We start from the raw sequence: 18,074 nt of genomic DNA, 5'->3' as shown, positions 1-18,074 counted from the left end.
ATTATTATGCACATTATTGATCATCTTGACTGTATTTTCTCTGTATCTTTTACACTGCATTGTTAAAGTTTTACATTGTTTACTTTGTTGTAACTTGCAGTATCTGCTCAACAGTATGCAGAACATGTTTTAACAGCATATTGCCAATAGCGACGATAATACTCTAATACCAAATAGATCACACAATACAAATGCTACATACGCTCTTATGAGGACACTTTTCCCATTAAATGTTTCTTTGTATTTCTCTCCGGCTTTAACAATATGATGTAACATTTAGGTGCAAAGATACAGAAAAGTAAGCCAAAGCTGGAAAACAAAATGGCAAATACTTCCACAGCTACAGTGAATTTCCCGGGAGAACTGACATAAGCTGGAATGAAAGATATCCAAACAGCGCAGAAAATTATCATGCTAAATGTGATGTACTTCGCTTCATTGAAATTATCCGGCAAATTTCGTGCGAAAAAAGCAACTGCAAAACAAACCAATGACAGGCAACCAATGTAACCCAGGACGCAGTAAAATGCTACTTCGGACCCCACGTTACACTCCAGGAGGATCACTTCGTTCGAATAGGCCATGTTTTTGACGGGGAGGGGTGGGGATTTGACGAGCCAGACGGTGCATATTAAACACTGCAGCAGTGTAAGAATAAACACAGTCAGGCGTTGCTGTAGAGGACCAAACCACCTGGCAACATTATTGCTGGGTACTTTCGCCTGAAATGCCATCACCACAACTATAGTCTTGCCCAGAACACAGGAGACGCAAAGGACGAAAGTAACGCCAAACATGGTGTGGCGTAACACACAGGACCACGGCGACGGCTCGCCAATGAATGTGACTGAACAGAGGAAGCAAAGACTCAGTGCGAGGAGAAGAAGGAAACTGAGCTCCGAATTATTGGCCTTCACGATCGGAGTGTCTTTGTGAAGCAAGAAAATGCCACCTATCGTGGCAGTGATGCAAGCTCCGAACAGCGCTAGCGTGGTCAGAACAATCCCCAGCATCTCGTCAAATGATAGAAAGTCAAGTTGCTTCTGTATGCATTGATCTTGCCGGTCGTTTGACCAGGAATCGCTGGGACACCTCATGCACTCGATTGAATCTTGAAGGAGGAAATGGAAAATTGATTTAGTAAGCAGACTAGAAACGGATGCGAGCACTTAGGCAATGAAATCATTATTTGTCCATACCTGTTGTGTTACTGATAGCTCCTTGGGCGCATGGAATACAATCAAAGCAACAAATAGGCTGTCCCTGGCGAGCTGCTTTCCTTGTTCCAGGGGAACAGCTGTTTGAACAGACTGCCTGGGGAGCCTCGGGACAAAGAAGGAACACGTGTTAGGTTATTTTTTAAAGACATGTCGGAAGTGGGGTGTAGAGGCGTAGAGAAAGCACAAACCAGAGGATTAAGGTGAGGAGGTAGATCTATAAAATGATTTCTTCAAAAATAGTATAGTGGGTATATGGATCAAGCTTCTGGAGGAAGTGGTTGAGGTAGGTGGATGAACGACACTAATAAGGTCATTGGACAAGTATATTACAAAGAATGGATTAGAGGTGAGTGGGTCAAATGAGGGAAATAGGACGATCATTGATCAACGCTAGCACTGGCACGTTCGTCCTGAATACCTTTTTTCTATGCCGTGTGACTCGAAGTCACTGGGTTTTTCTACCTTAGTTGATCTCACATGCACGATGGTATCGAGAGAAATCACTAACGCACACGTCGTGAATTTCCCGCCAGTAATTCAGGAAAAGTACGATCGCATATCAGTATCATTGAGATTAGTGAATGGCATTGAAAAGACATGTCTAACACGTTCTAAAAGTAGAGCTGAATAGAGATAGATAGATCGATGGATGGAGATTGAATTTGTGGCTGTGTGTGTGTGTGTGAGAGAGAGAGAGAGAGAGAGAGCGCGCGAGAGAGAGAGAGAGAGAGAGAGAGAAGGAGACAGAGGGTGAGAGACAGACAGACCGACAGAGAGTAAGCTAGTTCTGTCATTAATAAGAATGCAATTGTGTAGTCGGGATGTTTGATTAGTATATTATTATGGGAGCTCGATTTCTGTAGGTATATCAATCACACCGCCAATTTAATGACAATTAAACATAAAAGATATGTATTACACAACAGCCACAATTCATACATTACCTTTCTGCGACCATCAGACCAAACTATAGATCCCTCATTTATTGTGACTTGTTCAGCTGACGGCGCGGATCCGTCATAATGTCCAACTATCAGAATAGTGGAGTTCCCCTCGCTATTCACCTGCCAGTTCACAATATCGTACTTAGCCATCGTATCCCCGTTTTCGTCGAAATTTATCCTTTCTCCGACCTTAGTTGTGAAATTTAGCGATCGCATGTAACGCAAAACCTAACAGCAGAAGACACAGACGATGGAACATGGTATGGATCACACAACATTTATGTGAACAAACAATTTTAATTAAAATTCGAATTACTTGAACAGTTCTACGTACCTGCCACGGCTGAAAATGTGAAATATTTGCGCAAGACTGCTTGACAAATGGACCTTCCCCACTTTTACAGGAAAACATATTGTGAAGTGCATGGGCTATGGAATAAGTAGCCTCATAAACTTTGTTGGTCACCCTCAGCTGAGTAGTGTCCGTGTAGGTGTTAGAGACAGACTTTAGGTTCTCCATTCCTGTACATTGACGAGGTTGAGCCGTGGCAGATGTGCTCCCTGTGCTCTTATCTATTCTTTTCAGGCTACAGCCAAAGGTCTTTTCCCAAAATTCTTCCACTAAACGATTACCGGGATAGGCAGATGGATGAAGACGAGTTAAGAATTCTTTGAACCCTGGAATATTTACGTTACGAATGGCAACACCGATGGCCCCCGTAACGAAGTTTTTGTTCTCCTCTGGAGACAGAAGCGAAGTGGCGATCCACGCCTCACTCCCCACCCACTGGATGCCAGAAATGTTCTGTTGAGCAATTTCCCTCAATAAAATGACCATATCGCCTTGAGCAAGAAAAGCAACCACGACTTTCGTGGACGCTGTCTGAATAACGCGGATAACACGAAGTAACCTTTCTCTCGAATACGTCCTGTGGAAAGACTCGGAGAAGGCAATGCAAACCCCAAGCTTCTGAACCGTCTCAGTGAAGGCCTGCATCCCAAAGTTTCCATAATCGTTGTCGCTTCTCACTGTTCCAATCCAAGTCCATCCAAAACGCTTGACAATTTGCGCCAATGCTTTGGTCTGGAAGTAATCGCTTGGGATCGTTCGAAAGAAGGAGGGGAATTCTCGCCGGTTGCTGAGACAGGCACACGTGGAGAAATAACTAACCTGGTCAGAAAGCACAATGGAAACAGAAGAACAGCGGAATTACTTAGATCGCGTGGGTGGTGGGATGACGGGGCGAAGGCAGCGTATCATCACTGGCGTATTCGTCTCTACTAGATTCATAGACTTGTACAGTACTGATACAGATATTTCGTCCCTACTTCTCCATGACAAGCAACATATCCATTAAGCTAGAGCCATATGGCTGTACTTGGCCCATATCCACTTAAACCTTCTCTGTCCAACAGTCTTCCAAACGTTATCATTAAACCTGGCTCAACAATGTCTCCCCTCTGCTCCTTCCATCTGTCCGCTGCCCTCTGTGTGTAAAATGTGGCTGTCTGGTTCCTGTTAAATAATTCCTTTCTCCACTTGATCTAACGTCCTGAATGTCTAAACTTCCTCCAACCTGGGACAAAAAGATGCTTTGAATTCGCCCCATGAATAATATCACGATTTTATACCAAGAATGGAAGAATAGTCTAAGATCAGGTAAACAGTATGGCAATCCGTGGTGATATTTCGACTACATGACTAATCACTTTTATATCAGAACAGCCAGCGTTTCCTATTTTTAATTTCAGGTTATTGGTATCACCAGCATTGAGGTTTCTGACAATTTTCTATTCCAAAATGACGCATCCTTATTACTTCACCGTTGTCCAGCATTCTCATAGTTTATTTGCATGAATCAGTTCACGGCATATAAATACGATATGCTTATAACTAGTGTTCTCCAGTAGGACCACAAACCCAATGAACCAGAGAGCATTGTTGGCTGGAGTAAGGGTTTTTTTGCTTTGGCTCTTGGTAGGGTCACCGATGCCAAACAGATCAAAGGGGGACAAGCGAAACTTAGGCCATAAGACCATAACATCAGAAGATATAGGAACAGAATTAGAACGTTTAGCCCATCGAGTCTGCACCATCATCCAATGATAGCAGATCCGGGATCCTACTTAACCCCATACACTCGCCGTCTTGCCATATCTTTCCATGCTCTGACCAATCAGGAAACGATCAAATTCTGTCTTAAAGATACCCACGGATTTAGCCACCACCGCAGTCTGTGACAGGGCACTTACAGATTCATTACTTTCAGGCAAAATTAATTACTACTGCCTTTAATTCTGAGTATGTGCCCTCTAGTTCTGGATACATCCACCATGGGAACCATCCTCTAAGCATCCACCTTATTTAGTCCTTACAGCATCCCGTAGATCTAAATGAGATTCCCAGCCTTATTCTCCATTCCAGTGAGTTCAGGTCCAAAGCTGCCAAACGCTCTTCATATGATAACCTCTTCATTCCTGGGATTATATTCGTGAACTTCCTCCGGACTCGTTACAAAGACAACACATCCTTTCTGAGATATATGGCCCATGACTTTGACAATACCCCAAAAGCAGCCTGATCAGTGTCTTAAAAGCCTCAGAATTATCTCATAACTTTTATGTTCTATTCCTCTTGAAATAAATTACAACGTTGAATTTGTCTTCTTACCACTGACCCAACCTGTAAATTGACCTTCTGGGAGTCTTACACGAAAACTCCGAAGTCCCTCCGCACCTCTGATGTTTCAACATTCTCCTCATTTAGATACTAATCCACTTTGCTCTTATTTCGACCAAAATGAGTTTAATATTTGAATACTTCATACTTTATTGTCGCCAATCAATTGATACTAGAAAGTACAATCATCACAGCGATATTTACTAATAAATAGAAAAATGGAAAGTAAGGTAGTTCAAATAAACCGAGAGGCAGGTCCGGATATTTAGAGGGTACGGCCCAGATCCGGGTCAGGATCCGTTCAGCAGTCCTATCACAAGTTGGAAAGAAGCTGTTCCCAAATCTGGCCGTATGAGTCTTTATCGTATTTTTCAAAACACTGCATTCTATATGCTATATTTTTACCAGTCTTCCAATTTGTATAAGTGCTGCTTAATACTACTGAGTATTTGTCTCAGTACTGCTGAATCGGTTTGCTTCATCATCACTTCATGCCCCTCCACCTACTTTCGTATCAACCAAAAGCTCTGCCAGAAAGACATCAAATCCATCTAATTCATTGATAAATAACGTGAAAAACAGCGATCCCAATACAGACCCCTGAGGAACACCGCTCGTATCCGGCAAGCAACCAGAAAATGCCCCATTTATCCCACTCGCTTCTTCTGGCCTGTCTAGCTGTTCCGTTATCCATGCCACTGTCGTTCGGGAGAGCGAAGGGAAATGCCCGGATAGTGGAGAGCACACCTGTGGCTGCCCTCCTCAGCAACAAGTATCCCGTTTTGAATGCTGTTGAGGGGGATGACCAGACAGGGGACGGTCACGGTGACCGGGTCTCAGGCACTGAGCCTGGAGCTGTTGTGCAGGAGGGAAGAAGGGAGAAGAAGAATACGGTAGTCATAGGGGATGCCATGGTCAGGGGAACAGGTAGGAGATTCTGTAAGCCTGATAGGGATACCCTCATGGTGTGTTGCCTCCCAGGTGCCAGGGTACGGAATGTGTCGGATTGGGACCAGAATATTCTGAAGGGAGTGGGCGAGCAGCCAGCTGTCTTGGTACATGTGGGTACCAATGACATAGGTAGGAAGAGAGGGAAGGTCCTGAAGAGAGATCGCCGGGAGTTAGGAAGGAAGTTGTGAAGCAGGACCACCAGGGTAGTAATCTCTACCTATGCCACCTGCTAGCAAGGGCAAGAATAGTCGGATCAGGCAGATGAATGCGTGGCTGAGAGACTGGTGCAGGCGGCAGGGCTTCAGATTCGTGGATCATTGAGATCTTTCCTGGGGTAAGTATGACCTGTTCAAAAAGGACGGATTACACCTGAACCCGAAGGGGACCAATATCCTGACGGGAAGGTTTAATAGACTTGTTAGGGAGGGTTTAAACTAATTTGCAGGGGATGTGAACCGGAATGATAGAGCAATAGAGGGGGAAAACAGAAATGATTCTAAGATAGTGATCAGTAAAGATGTCAGGAAGGACAGGCAGGTGATGGGGCAAATTTGCAGCCATTGGGATGAGTTGCAGTGCAATAAATTTGCAGTGCAATCAAAGCAAAAATTACCAAAACTGGACTTAAGGTATTATACTTCAATGCACGCAGCATAAGGAATACGTTGGATGATCTTGCTGTACAGCTACAGATTGGCGGGTATGATATTGTGGACATCACTGAGATGTGGCCAAAGGATGCATGTCTCTGGGAGCTGAACATCCAAGGATACACGGTGTATCGGAAGGATAGGAAGGTAGGCAGAGGGGGTGGCGTGGCTTTATTGGTAAGAAATGATATTAGATCATTAGAAAGAGGTGACATAGGATCGGAAGGACCCTGATGGCGGTTTTATACAGGCCTCCAAGCAGTTGCAGTGATGTGGACCACAAATTACAACAGGAAATAGAAAAGGCTTGTCAGAAGGGTAGTGTTATGATAATTGCGAGGGACAATGCAAGTGGATTTTAACATGCGAGTGGATTGGGAAATTCAGGTGGGCACTGTATCTCAAGAGAGAGAATTTGTACAATGTCTATGAGATAGCTTTTCAGAACAGCTTGTTGTTGAGCCCACTACGGGATCGGCTGTACTGGATTTAATATTGTGTAATGAACCAGAGGTGATTAGATAGATTGAGGTAAACGAACCCTTAGGAGGCAGTCATCATAACACGACTAAGTTCACTGTGAAATTTGAGAAAGAGAAGACGAAATCCGATGTGTCGGGATTTCAGTGGATTCCAGTGCCATGAGAGAGGAACTGGCCAAAGTTGACTGGAAAGGGCCGCTAGCGGGAAAGACGGCACAGCAGCAGTGGCTGGAGTTTATGCGAGAAGTGAGGAAGGTGCAAGACAGATATATTCCAAAAAAGAAGAAATTTTCAAATGGAAAAAGGATGTAACCATGGCTGACAAGAGAAGTCAAAGCCAAAGTTAATTCAAAGGAGAGGGCATACAAGGAAGCAAAAATTAGTGGGAAGACAGAGGATTGGGAAGTTTTTAAAACCTTACAAAAGGAAACCAAGAAGGTCATTAAGAGGGAAAAAGATGAACTATGAAAGGAAGCTAGCAAATAATATCAAAGAGGATACTAAAAGCTTTTTCAAGTATATAAAGAGGAAAAGTCAGGTGAGAGTAGATATAGGACAGATAGAAAATGATGCTGGAGAAATTGTAATGGTAAATAAGGAGATGGCGGAGGAAGTGAACGACTATTTTCCTACAGTCTTCACTGAGGAAGACATCAGCAGTACACCGGACACTCAAGGGTGCCAGGGAAGAGAAGTGTGCGCAGTCACAATTACGACAGAGACTGTGCTCAGGAAGTTGAATAGTCCAGGGGTAGATACATCTCCCGGACCAGATGGAATGCACCGTCGTATTCAGAAGGAAGTAGCTGTGGAGATTGCGGAGGCATTAGCAATGATCTTTCAAAATTCAATAGATTCTGGCATGGTTCCGGAGGACTTGAAGATTGCAAATGTCACTCCGCTACTTAAGAAGGGGGCAAGGAAGCATAAAGGAAATTATAGACCTGTTAGTTTGACATCGGTGGTGGGGAAGTTGTTGGCATCGATTGTCAAGGATGAGGTTATGGAATACCTGGAGACATATGACAAGATAGGCAGAACTCAGCATGGTTTCCTTAAACGAAAATCCTGCCTGACCAACATGTTGGAATTTTTGAGGAAATTACAAGTAGGCTAGACAAGGGAGATGCAGTGGATGTTGTATATTTGGATTTTTCAGAAGGCCTTTGACAAGGTGCCGCACATGAGGCTACTAAACAAGATAAGAGCCCATGGAATTACGGGAAAGTTACATACGTGGATAGGGCCTTGACTAATTGGCAGGAAACACCGAGTGAGAATAAAAGGATCCTATCCTGGTTGGCTGCCGATTCCCAGTGGTGTTCCACAAGAGTCCATGTTGGGACCGCTTCTTTTTACGTTGTACATCAACGATTTGGATAATGGAATAGATGGTTTGGCAGCTAGGTTTGCCGATCATACAAAGATATGTAGAGGGGCCGGTAGTGCTGAGGAAACAGAGAGTCTGCAGAGAGACTTGGATAGATTGGGAGAGTGGGCATAGTAGTGGCAAATGAAATGCAGTGTTGGAAAGTGTATGGTTATGCACTTTGGCAGAAGAAATAATCGGGCAGATTATTATTTAAATGGGGAGATAATTCAAAGTTCTGAGATGCAACGGGACTTGAGGTCCTCGTGCAGGATACCCTTAAGTCTAACCTCCAGGTTGAGTCAGTGGTGAAGGAGACGACTGCAATGTTGGCATTCAATTCTTGAGGAATAGAGTATAGGATCAGCGATGTGATGTTGAGGCTCCATAGGGCACTGGTTAGACCTTACTTGGAGTTCTGTGGGCAGTTTTGGTCTCCTTATTTAAGAAGGGATGTACTGACATCGGAGAGGGTTCAGAGAAGATTCACTAAAATGATTCCGGGAATGAGAAGTTTAACATATCAGGAACGTTTGACTGCTCTTGGACTGTACTCCCTGGAGCTTATAAGAATGAGGGGGGACCTCATAGAAACATTTCGAATGTTGAAAGGCATGGACAGAGTGGATGTGGCAAAGTTGTTTCCCATGGTGGGGAGTCTAGTACGAGAGGGCATGACTTAAGGATTGAAGGGCGCCCATTCAGAACAGAGATGTGAAGATTTTTTTTTTAACCAGAGGGTGCTGAATCTGTGGCATTTGTTGCCACGGGCGGCAGTGGAGGTCAGGACATTGGGTGTATTTAAGGCAGAGGTTGATAGGTATCTGAGTAGCCAGGGCATCAAAGGTTATTGGGAGAACGCGGGGGAGTGGGACTAACTGAGAGAATGGATCAGCTCATGATAAAATGGCGGAGCAGACTCGACAGACCGAATGGCCAACTTCTGCTGCTTTGTCTTATGGTCTCATTGTTTTTAACGTCATTGGATTTTATCCTGCAAAGCAACCTCATGTGTGGAAGCTTATCGACTGCCATCTGAAAGTCCTAGTAAATGCCATCTGCCGACACTCCTTTGTCCACTCTACTTTTTGCTACCTTGAAGAACTCTAACAACTTTGCCAGGCACGTTTTCTCTTAACAAAACCCATGCTGACTTTTACTTACTTTATCATTAGTCTTCAAGTACCCGGAAAACCCCAAGACCTCGTCCTTAATAATATTCTCCAACACTTTCCCAACTACTGAGGTTAGACTAACTCGCCTAAACTTTCCTTTCTTTTGCCTTCCTTCCATCCCTCTTAAAGAGTGAAGAGTCGTTTATAAATTTTCCCATTCTCTGGGTCCATGAAGGAGCAAGTGCATCTTGAACAATCGTGACCAATGCGCCCGCTATGTCTTCTGCAACCTCTTTCAGGACTCTTGGATCCAGTCCATCTGGTCCAATTGACTTATCGAACTTAAAACCTAGGGTATTTTCTTTTGAAATTGCAAAGGCTCTCACTCCTATTCCCTGACACTCGGAAACTTTTGGCACACAGCTAGTGAAGACTGATGCAAAGTACCCAAAATGTTGATCTGCCATTTCTTCCTCCACGATTACTACCTCACCAGTGCTATTTTACAGTGTCCTACATCAACTCTCACCTCCTCTTTACTCTCTATATTACTGAAAATACTTTTTGGTATCCTGCTTTCCATTATTGACTAGTTGTCTTCATATTTCGTATTTTCCATTCCTATTGCTTTCAAATCGCTTTTTGTTAGATTTTATAAGCTACGGAATTATCCAATTTTTCGTCACTTTTGTTACATTCCACGGCTTTTCCTTCGCAGATATGCAGTCCTGAGCTTCCTATGTCAACCACGGTTGCCTAGCGCCGCTATTTGATAACTTTTCCTTCTGTGGGACATATCTATCGTGCGCCTCTGACCTATTCCCAGACACTTCAGCCTACTCTGTTCTACCGTATTGGGGCTAGTACCGTCCTCCAATCCACCTGGACAAGCTCCTCTCTCATGCCTTTTCAATTCCCTTCATTTCATTGGGATACTGGTACATGCGATCGAGGCTTCTCCCTCTCAAATTGCAGTATGAATTCAACTGCAGTATGATCACTGCGTCCTCAGCTCCCTCATATGATCTGGGTTATTACACAGCACTAAATCTAAGGTAACCTTTCCCCAAGTAGGCTCAAGCACAAGCTGCTCAAAATGCCATCTCAAAAGCATTCAATAAATTGCCTCTCTTGCAATTCGACACCTATCTGATTTTCCCAGTCCCTTTACATATTGAAGACCCCATGAAAATTGTGTTACTAGATTTATTAAATGCCTTTTCCTACTCCCTTTGCAATCTCGACCTTACATCCTGGCTACTATTTGGAGGCCTATAAATGATTCATTTATATTTAACCTTGCAGTTTCTTAACTCTATCCACAAGGACACAACATTCTCTGACGCCATGTCATTTCTTTCTGAATATGTAATTCTACCTCTTGCCAACAGTGCCACACCGCCGCCACTGCCTTCCTGTCAGTCGTTTAATGCAAAGTGTACCCTCTCATGTTAAGCTCCCAACAAAGGCCATATTTCTGCCACGACTCAGTGATCCCCACAACGTCATGCCAACCAACCAGTAATTACTGCATGATTTCATCCATGTTTTTCCGAATGGCACGCACATTTAAATACAGGACCTTCGGTATTGCATTCTTTACCTGTTTTATTTTTTTTTTCTCTGTGGCATAATTTAAATCTTTGCTCTGCATGTGTACACAATCATCGGCTTTTCCTTCGCTACATTCACGTTACGTAAATCATCTACGTGTAAACCTCTTGGCTTATCCTCAACTCTGTCATACTGGTTCCCATTCCCTGCCATATTCGCTTAAAAACACATCCAACAGCTCCAGTAAACCTGCCGCAAGTATATTAGCACCGCTCGGATTCAAGTGTAAAGCAGATCACACCTGCCCCAGAAGTGGTTCTAAGTATCCATTAATCTGAATCTCTGTCCCACTATGCAGTTGTTCAGCAACATATTTGGCTGTCACCTCGTTCTTTTCCTAGTACGAGTAGCCTACTGGTCCATTCAATTCGTGAGTTCAGGCAGGGTAATAATCCTGATTGCCCAAATGCACATCTCACGAAAACAGTAATGAAGAATCCTTCTGCATCTCAGTGCTACAGTTCTTTAGACTTCTTCGTAGACGTGGATGGCAGATAGTAGTGAAAACCAAGATGAAGTTACTGGAATGATGAAAGAAGCCCTGAACAGCGCCAATAAATTTCATGGGCCCGAAAAGATATCTTTAAATCATCTTTATGAACAGGTTAAGTACTGGGGGGATAGCTAATGTTGTGCTCCTGTTTAAGTAAGATGCTAAAATTAAAGCATGAAATTATAGGCTGGTGATCTTGACATAGGTCGTGGGAACGTTGTTGGAAGGTATGCTGGAACCTGTTATCTGACTATGTGGATAGTTAGCATAAGATCTTGCATTGGTGGGCACGTGTAACCAATATTACAGAATTATTGAAGACTCTACCAGGAAAGATGATGAAGTCAAGACAGCGGGTGTTGTCTACATGGGTTTTTGCAAGATAGAGGATGGTAGGAAATGATTGACTTTCTGACTTGCGGCTAGGTGCGGTCTTGTATGACATCTATAGAATTTATTCGCAAGAAGTTAGAAGACTGATAGGAAATTTTAATTAGCCGATATATTGTAAGTGCAGGCGGGCTGATTCCACTGAGGTTTAGTAGAGATGCAGCTGGAGGTCATTGGTTAAGTTTGAAACATGAAAAGTTTAGGGGAACATAAGGCGAAATTCATTTAGAGGACTGTGAGAGTGTAAAAAGAGCTTCCAGGGCTTTTGGTGCATGTGGGCTTGAATGTAACGTTTAAGAAATTTTTTTACAGGTACATTGATGTTTGGGATCTTGTGGGCAATGGTTCCGGTGCAACTCGATGGGAGAAGGCATTTTAAATGTTTCGTCACCGACTAGAAGAGTCAAGGGACCTGTTTCTGTGCAGTACTTTTCTATTACTCTTGACTTTATGAAACCAAGACCAAATTTTGTCAGGAAAAAATGCAGCTGGGGGACCTCCATTGCTGCCTTAAACGGTACTGGTGTAACAGGCACAAGGTAAGTAAAATAAATTGTGCATAATTTGAGTTCATTTTATGTTTTATGTGTTAATACTACGTACCTAATGTTGTGTGCCTGTGATGATACTGCAAGCAAGTTTTTCTTACAACTATGCATACCCGCTGTCGAAGTCATAGAGCACAACACCGCAGAAAAGAGCCTTTCGGGCCACATAGATAGTACCGAATTGTTCGTCAGCTTAGTCCAATCGACTCACACTTCAGTCCGATAATGTTTTTGTCCGTCGCCAAACTAAATACAAACGTAAGAAAAAGCACATCTCTTTCAGCTTCATGTATAGATGGCCACGCTGATCTTCAGTTGGAACAACTGTGTGCTTCCTATTCTTTTATTCTTGACATACCTTCATCTAGTCTGACGGAGCAACGTCGTATGTTCTTTTAGCCATTATCATTTCCCTCCTAAGTGTTTCCTTGCATTTCTTATTCTCTTCAAGCGCCCCATTTATTCCACGCTACACATACCAGCTAAATCCCTCATTCTTCTTTACCAATCTATTTATGTACCTCTAAAATAAGGTTCCCAAAACTGTAGCCTTGTCATGTACTCTAACGAGAGTACATAAAATCGACACTGTCAATATTTCATTTTGACGGCCTTCCTCTTGTCAGAAAACAGCCTATTGCAATTCACACTTTCCGACGTTCAAATTTAGTCTTCATCCAGTTTGGAGTCACAACCCGAGAACTAATCTCCGTATTTCCATAATTATATTTAAACTATTTTTGCGAATTATACTAACTAAATTTAAACTAATAACATTGTGATTATCAGTTGGAACCTGACACACACCTCTGTCACTTGACCTGACTCGTTCCCTAACAGTATCTCATCTCTCTATTTTGGACCACTTTATATTAAATATGCGATCTTTCTTGAACATGTTTGACGGCAATATCTTATCTAGTCATTCTACAGTTGAAGTTTATGGGCAGAATTTTTCATCTGTACAGGCAGTACACTGTCTCTTCTCAAAAACTCATTTTGACCCAACCACAGAAGACGTACGGTTTCAATAAGAAACGTCAACAGTCCATTGCCCTCCACGGGTGTGCCTGACCGGCTGAGTTCCTCTATCATCCCGTTGGTTGAAACGATTGTGCAAACCACAGGTGCTGTGTGTTTGTGTGTGTGTGTATGTGTGTGGTGTGTGTGTGTGTGTGTGTGTGTGTGTGTGTGTGTGTGTGTGTGTGTGTGTGTGTGTATGTGTTTGCATCATCTTTCTTCTCGCTGGTAGATTTACCCTGGTTACCCTGCTTTTCCCTCCATCATAAATATGATGTACGTGAATTCGTCATTGTAACGTACTCCCCAAAATAGATACCGGGCAGAGGATGAAAAGGGAGAATATGGGAACTGAAAGTACGAATAGATTGCGGAATACGTGTAACTCAGGCGAGACTAGAGGTGGGGGGGAATGATGATGAGTTTCGCCGGGTATTCTCGGCGGAATAGCTCATTTCTGTGCAGGTTAAAGTTAGGAAAATAGTGAGTATTAAAAAAAAATACGTTGGCCTGCTGAATCACTCGACAGCAATAAACCAATGTCTTGCAATGAAAATTGTGAAAAAATTAGAATAATTCAATCCAAAAGAAACAAGAGCACTGCGCGTCTTACCAGGGTCTCCCTTTTACTGCCGTGGATCAACTACGACAATTGAATAGAACGGACATTAAAACTAAAACGCAGACATTAAAAGGGAGATCTTACCATGGGGACATTGAAAGGACCTATTGACGCAGCCACCGCCAGCGACTGCGAAGATCCCGATTCTGCCACGATGGCGGGGACGAGTGAGCGCGGGAGACAAGAGTTCTCTGGGGATGTTGGCTCCTGACCGTTGATCATTTCGAAAGTAGCTTTTACTGACAAGCGGGCCAGGTTGCATGAATCATAAATCCTGTAGCCCAGTGTAATAGTTGGAAGAAGAACGGGACTCCTGTTTATCTCTTCAATCGCAAATATCATCGCCTGTATGAATTGGAACATTTGGAATTCCAATCTGCAAGAAGAAGATTATTTGCAAATTAGTAAATCGGTAACTTGTTTTATTGTTATCACACAGTGTCATGGTCGGGTCCGTTAAGTTCGCATTCCGGTTCACGGTCCGGTCCGGGGTCTCAGGACGCCCGTCTTCCAGATGTCCCTCATTTGATTGCGTTAAGCATAGGCACCTGATTACCATCTTGGAGCTTTGAATATAAGTAGCCTTGGACTTGAGTGTGGGCTGCTGGTAAATCTTGCCAGTCCCCCCTTGGAGCAACCTGCTGATGGAAGGCTAGTGAAACCATTTGCGATCTCTGGGCCTGGTTGGAGAACCAGCGCTTCATGAAGCCCTGTTGCCACTCGTTGGAGTAGTCTTTGCAGTATGGATTTGGCAATTTCCCGGGTCAGCTGAGTGGTCGTCAGCCACTCTGAGCTAGGTAGGGATCTGGCTGTTTCCGTAGCCTGCGGAGGTTGCTGGCTATAACTGCGACTCGGAGCTACCCCGAAGCAGAGATGGAACTGTCTGTCGTTCTTTGGTCTTTGTCTCTTCTTGTCCTCTCCTCCGTGGGGGAAGTCAGGCCGTTTTGCCTTTGCACTGCGGGGGGATCTGTCTTGTCTTGTCTTTGCCTCTGCTGGGTAAGTCCGGCCGTTCTGCCGTTACCCAACAGGTGGACCATGTCTCCTGTTAATAAACTCAGTGACAGTCCAGATAATTCTGGACATAAACTGCAGACAAGAAAGAGAATCCAGGTTATGATGGCAGGTGGAAATTTCCTCATTAGAACACAGAAAGACAGAAAATCAAATCTGTTTTAAGTTACGGAGAAAATAAAAGACCCATAACTCGGATCATTAAGCCGACCTTTCACATTTCACAGCTCTCGGTCTGATTTCAAATGAAAGTTCCGATTTCTCTGTACGGGAATGCAGACCAAAAATCCCGCCGATATCTATGTCTCCTTCTTTCGATAAGCTAAACAAATCAAACATTTCTCTACGTTTACATATCAGACTGCTAGTTGACACTGCAGCAGGTAGCAATAACCCCCAAAGCACTACACAGCACATAATCGCTTTCGCTCCGACTCCTGCTGACAAAGCAGCACGCAGTTTTATATTGGAGCTCATGCTTGGGCGATCAATGCTGTTTCCCATGATTAAAGAAATGATGTTCAGGAGGGAATAAATTCACGGTTTAATCTAATTTGAGACAAAGACACAGAAACTGTGTCACGCTATACGGTCGCAAATAATGAAACATGAATCTAGCCGTGTCGATATTTTTGTTTTTGAATAAGTGCAATAGCCAGTTACGTACAGCTAATAACTGCTGTTCATTAATATCATAATAACTCCATTGCTTGGTTAACTTCTTCGCCTGCTCAGCGGATGGTATAATTTTGTACAGAAAAACAATGATCCGCGTTAAAGAGGGCGATCGATTGTTGAATCGGTTAAACCGTCAGAATACCTTTGGGAAGAGTAACCTCTGTTCCACAGAAATGCACTGAATGGCACGTCTGTGGAGAAAATTTTTAGGGAATTCACTTTAATTATATATTTCCTGCTGTATTACATAGGGAACGATGGACAATATACGCATGCTTCCCACAGAGCTGTAATGCACCATGCAGTACCGAAACGTAAGATTGAACGTCTATAACCGTTTATTGATCCACCTATCACATATGCCTCTATTCCGATTCAAATCAAATCAAATCAAATTCAAATTTAATTATCATTCATTCATACAGGAATACCGAATGAGACAGCTTTCCTCTGGGAACAAGTTGCAAAGCATTCACAGCACATTTAAAATAGGGGCATTAAGATTATGGGGAAAAGACGGGTATATGGAGAAAGTGCATGGCTAGATCAGACATGATCTTATTGAATGGTTGAGCAGGACAGTCGGGGCAGATGGCCTACCCCTGCTCCTAATTCTTATGTACTCCACTTATCTAGTCCTCGATCATGAGAGGCATGTGCCGCAAGTTGATTGTACAGATCATCGGCAATGCATACCCACTGCACTCTAAACTTTCTTTCCACAAATCGAACACCTGAGGACAGCAAAATCGCGAGAGGATAATCAGCAATAGAACTTGGTCACCACAGTACATTGTTCCGGCGTCTCTCTCCAACGCTGAACCAGAAAGTAAGCCTGTGGCTTGTGGCTTAGTCCTTGCTACAACCGAAGCCGCCAGCACCCACGCTAACAGAGCATGGAAACAGACCTGCGACATATTAAATTATCAATATTTAAAAGGATTTGCGATCACAAAAGAAATGTCCAGGATAATCACGCACGGTTGCACTGCCTGCCATCTTCGTGCACCAACTCCAATGCCTTCATGCCTTCCTATGGCAGGCAGCAACATGGCTTGGACAGAGGCAATTTCCTCCGTACCCAGTGCGGCTCCGTTGTCTCACCGGCAGGCTCCAGTCTCACTGCGCCGGCCAACTCAGCCGACAACATGGACATCTCAGCCAGTTCCTCCAATCAAAGAGAAGCTTAGTTAAGTTGTAGATTCACAGCACCTGAAACACTTGGAAAACAGCTCTGTCTTGTGCTCGTAAACAAACACATCTAACAAAGAGAAGGGAAACTTTGATGGGTCCCGATGGGTCACTGAATCTGAACGTGTCGCCATCTTACTGGAAGTGCGTTGGCAGAGCCGGTTGGCGTATCACAGGACCCGAATTGAGTTCAGAGGAATCAAAGGCATCGGAGTTGGTGTATGAGCGCGGCGCGCAGCGTAACTATGGGTGATTTTCTTTGACTTTTTAGTTTGAAAACTTACCGGATTCTTCCTTTCCCCCATCTATCTATTACTACTTCCTCTCATCTGGATCCGCCAACCACCTCCCGACGCTGATTCCCACTCATTCCTATGACGTCTGTCAATTAGGTCTATTTCACCTGGACCGTGCTATCAACCTCCCGGCCTTTGTCACTATCCACAGTCTTCCAACTTACCCCACTCATCTGCAGATAGCCCTCTCTTTTAACCAGGATCCAACTATCACTTCCCAGTGTCTGTCAATATTTCCACTATCGCCTTCCCCATATGACGATCACGCCTAGTCTCTTCGATCCTCCTATCACCCCCAGCCTCTGTAAGTATTCCCACGCTACTTTCCCAATCGCCTGTGCCGCCCCTTGCCAATATCCATCTATCACCTCCTAGCCTCTGTCACTATTCACACTGCCTTCTGCCTGACACTCCCTCCTCACCGGAATTCTCCCATCACTTGCCAATTATTACTCCACTCATTCCCCATATCTCTTCATGTTTGCCAATGTACTCTATCTTTAAATTTCAATGAATATCTCAAAATGAAACGTGGACTGATCACTTCACCATGCAGATGCTGCTTGATTTTCTAAGTTCCTCCTGCGTTTTGATTGTTGCTTTAATGTCCACACACTGTCTATGCATAAATGCCTAAGAGAAGAATTAATGGACGAAGCACAGCATCTGCGTCAGCCCCAAGAAAGCTGGGCCTGATCGCATTTTGTCTTTAAAGGTCAGCAGTGGTCTATGCTACAAACAGATGGAGCTTTACATTGAATTGAGAAAAGACAGAGCAGCCCCATTTGACACAGGAATCA

At 43.7% G+C, this 18,074-nt stretch overlaps 1 protein-coding gene across 1 annotated transcript; it reads right to left on the bottom strand.

Moving 5' to 3' along the window:
• Positions 1–206: 206 nt before the first annotated feature.
• Positions 207–14,440, bottom strand: LOC140195844 (extracellular calcium-sensing receptor-like). The gene is made up of 5 exons (XM_072254483.1): positions 14,183–14,440; positions 2,499–3,335; positions 2,165–2,392; positions 1,200–1,323; positions 207–1,111 (listed from the first exon to the last, which is right to left on the bottom strand). Exons 1-5 carry the CDS (start codon positions 14,438–14,440, stop codon positions 207–209), a joined length of 2,352 nt encoding a protein of 783 aa, XP_072110584.1.
• Between the last annotated feature and the right edge of the window lie 3,634 nt (positions 14,441–18,074).

This window comes from Mobula birostris, chromosome 4, assembly GCF_030028105.1.
Source record: "Mobula birostris isolate sMobBir1 chromosome 4, sMobBir1.hap1, whole genome shotgun sequence".
NCBI classification, from domain to species: domain Eukaryota; kingdom Metazoa; phylum Chordata; class Chondrichthyes; order Myliobatiformes; family Myliobatidae; genus Mobula; species Mobula birostris.
The sequence above is the reverse complement of the archived record's forward strand: the minus strand, read 5'-3'. Positions and strand labels throughout refer to the sequence as shown.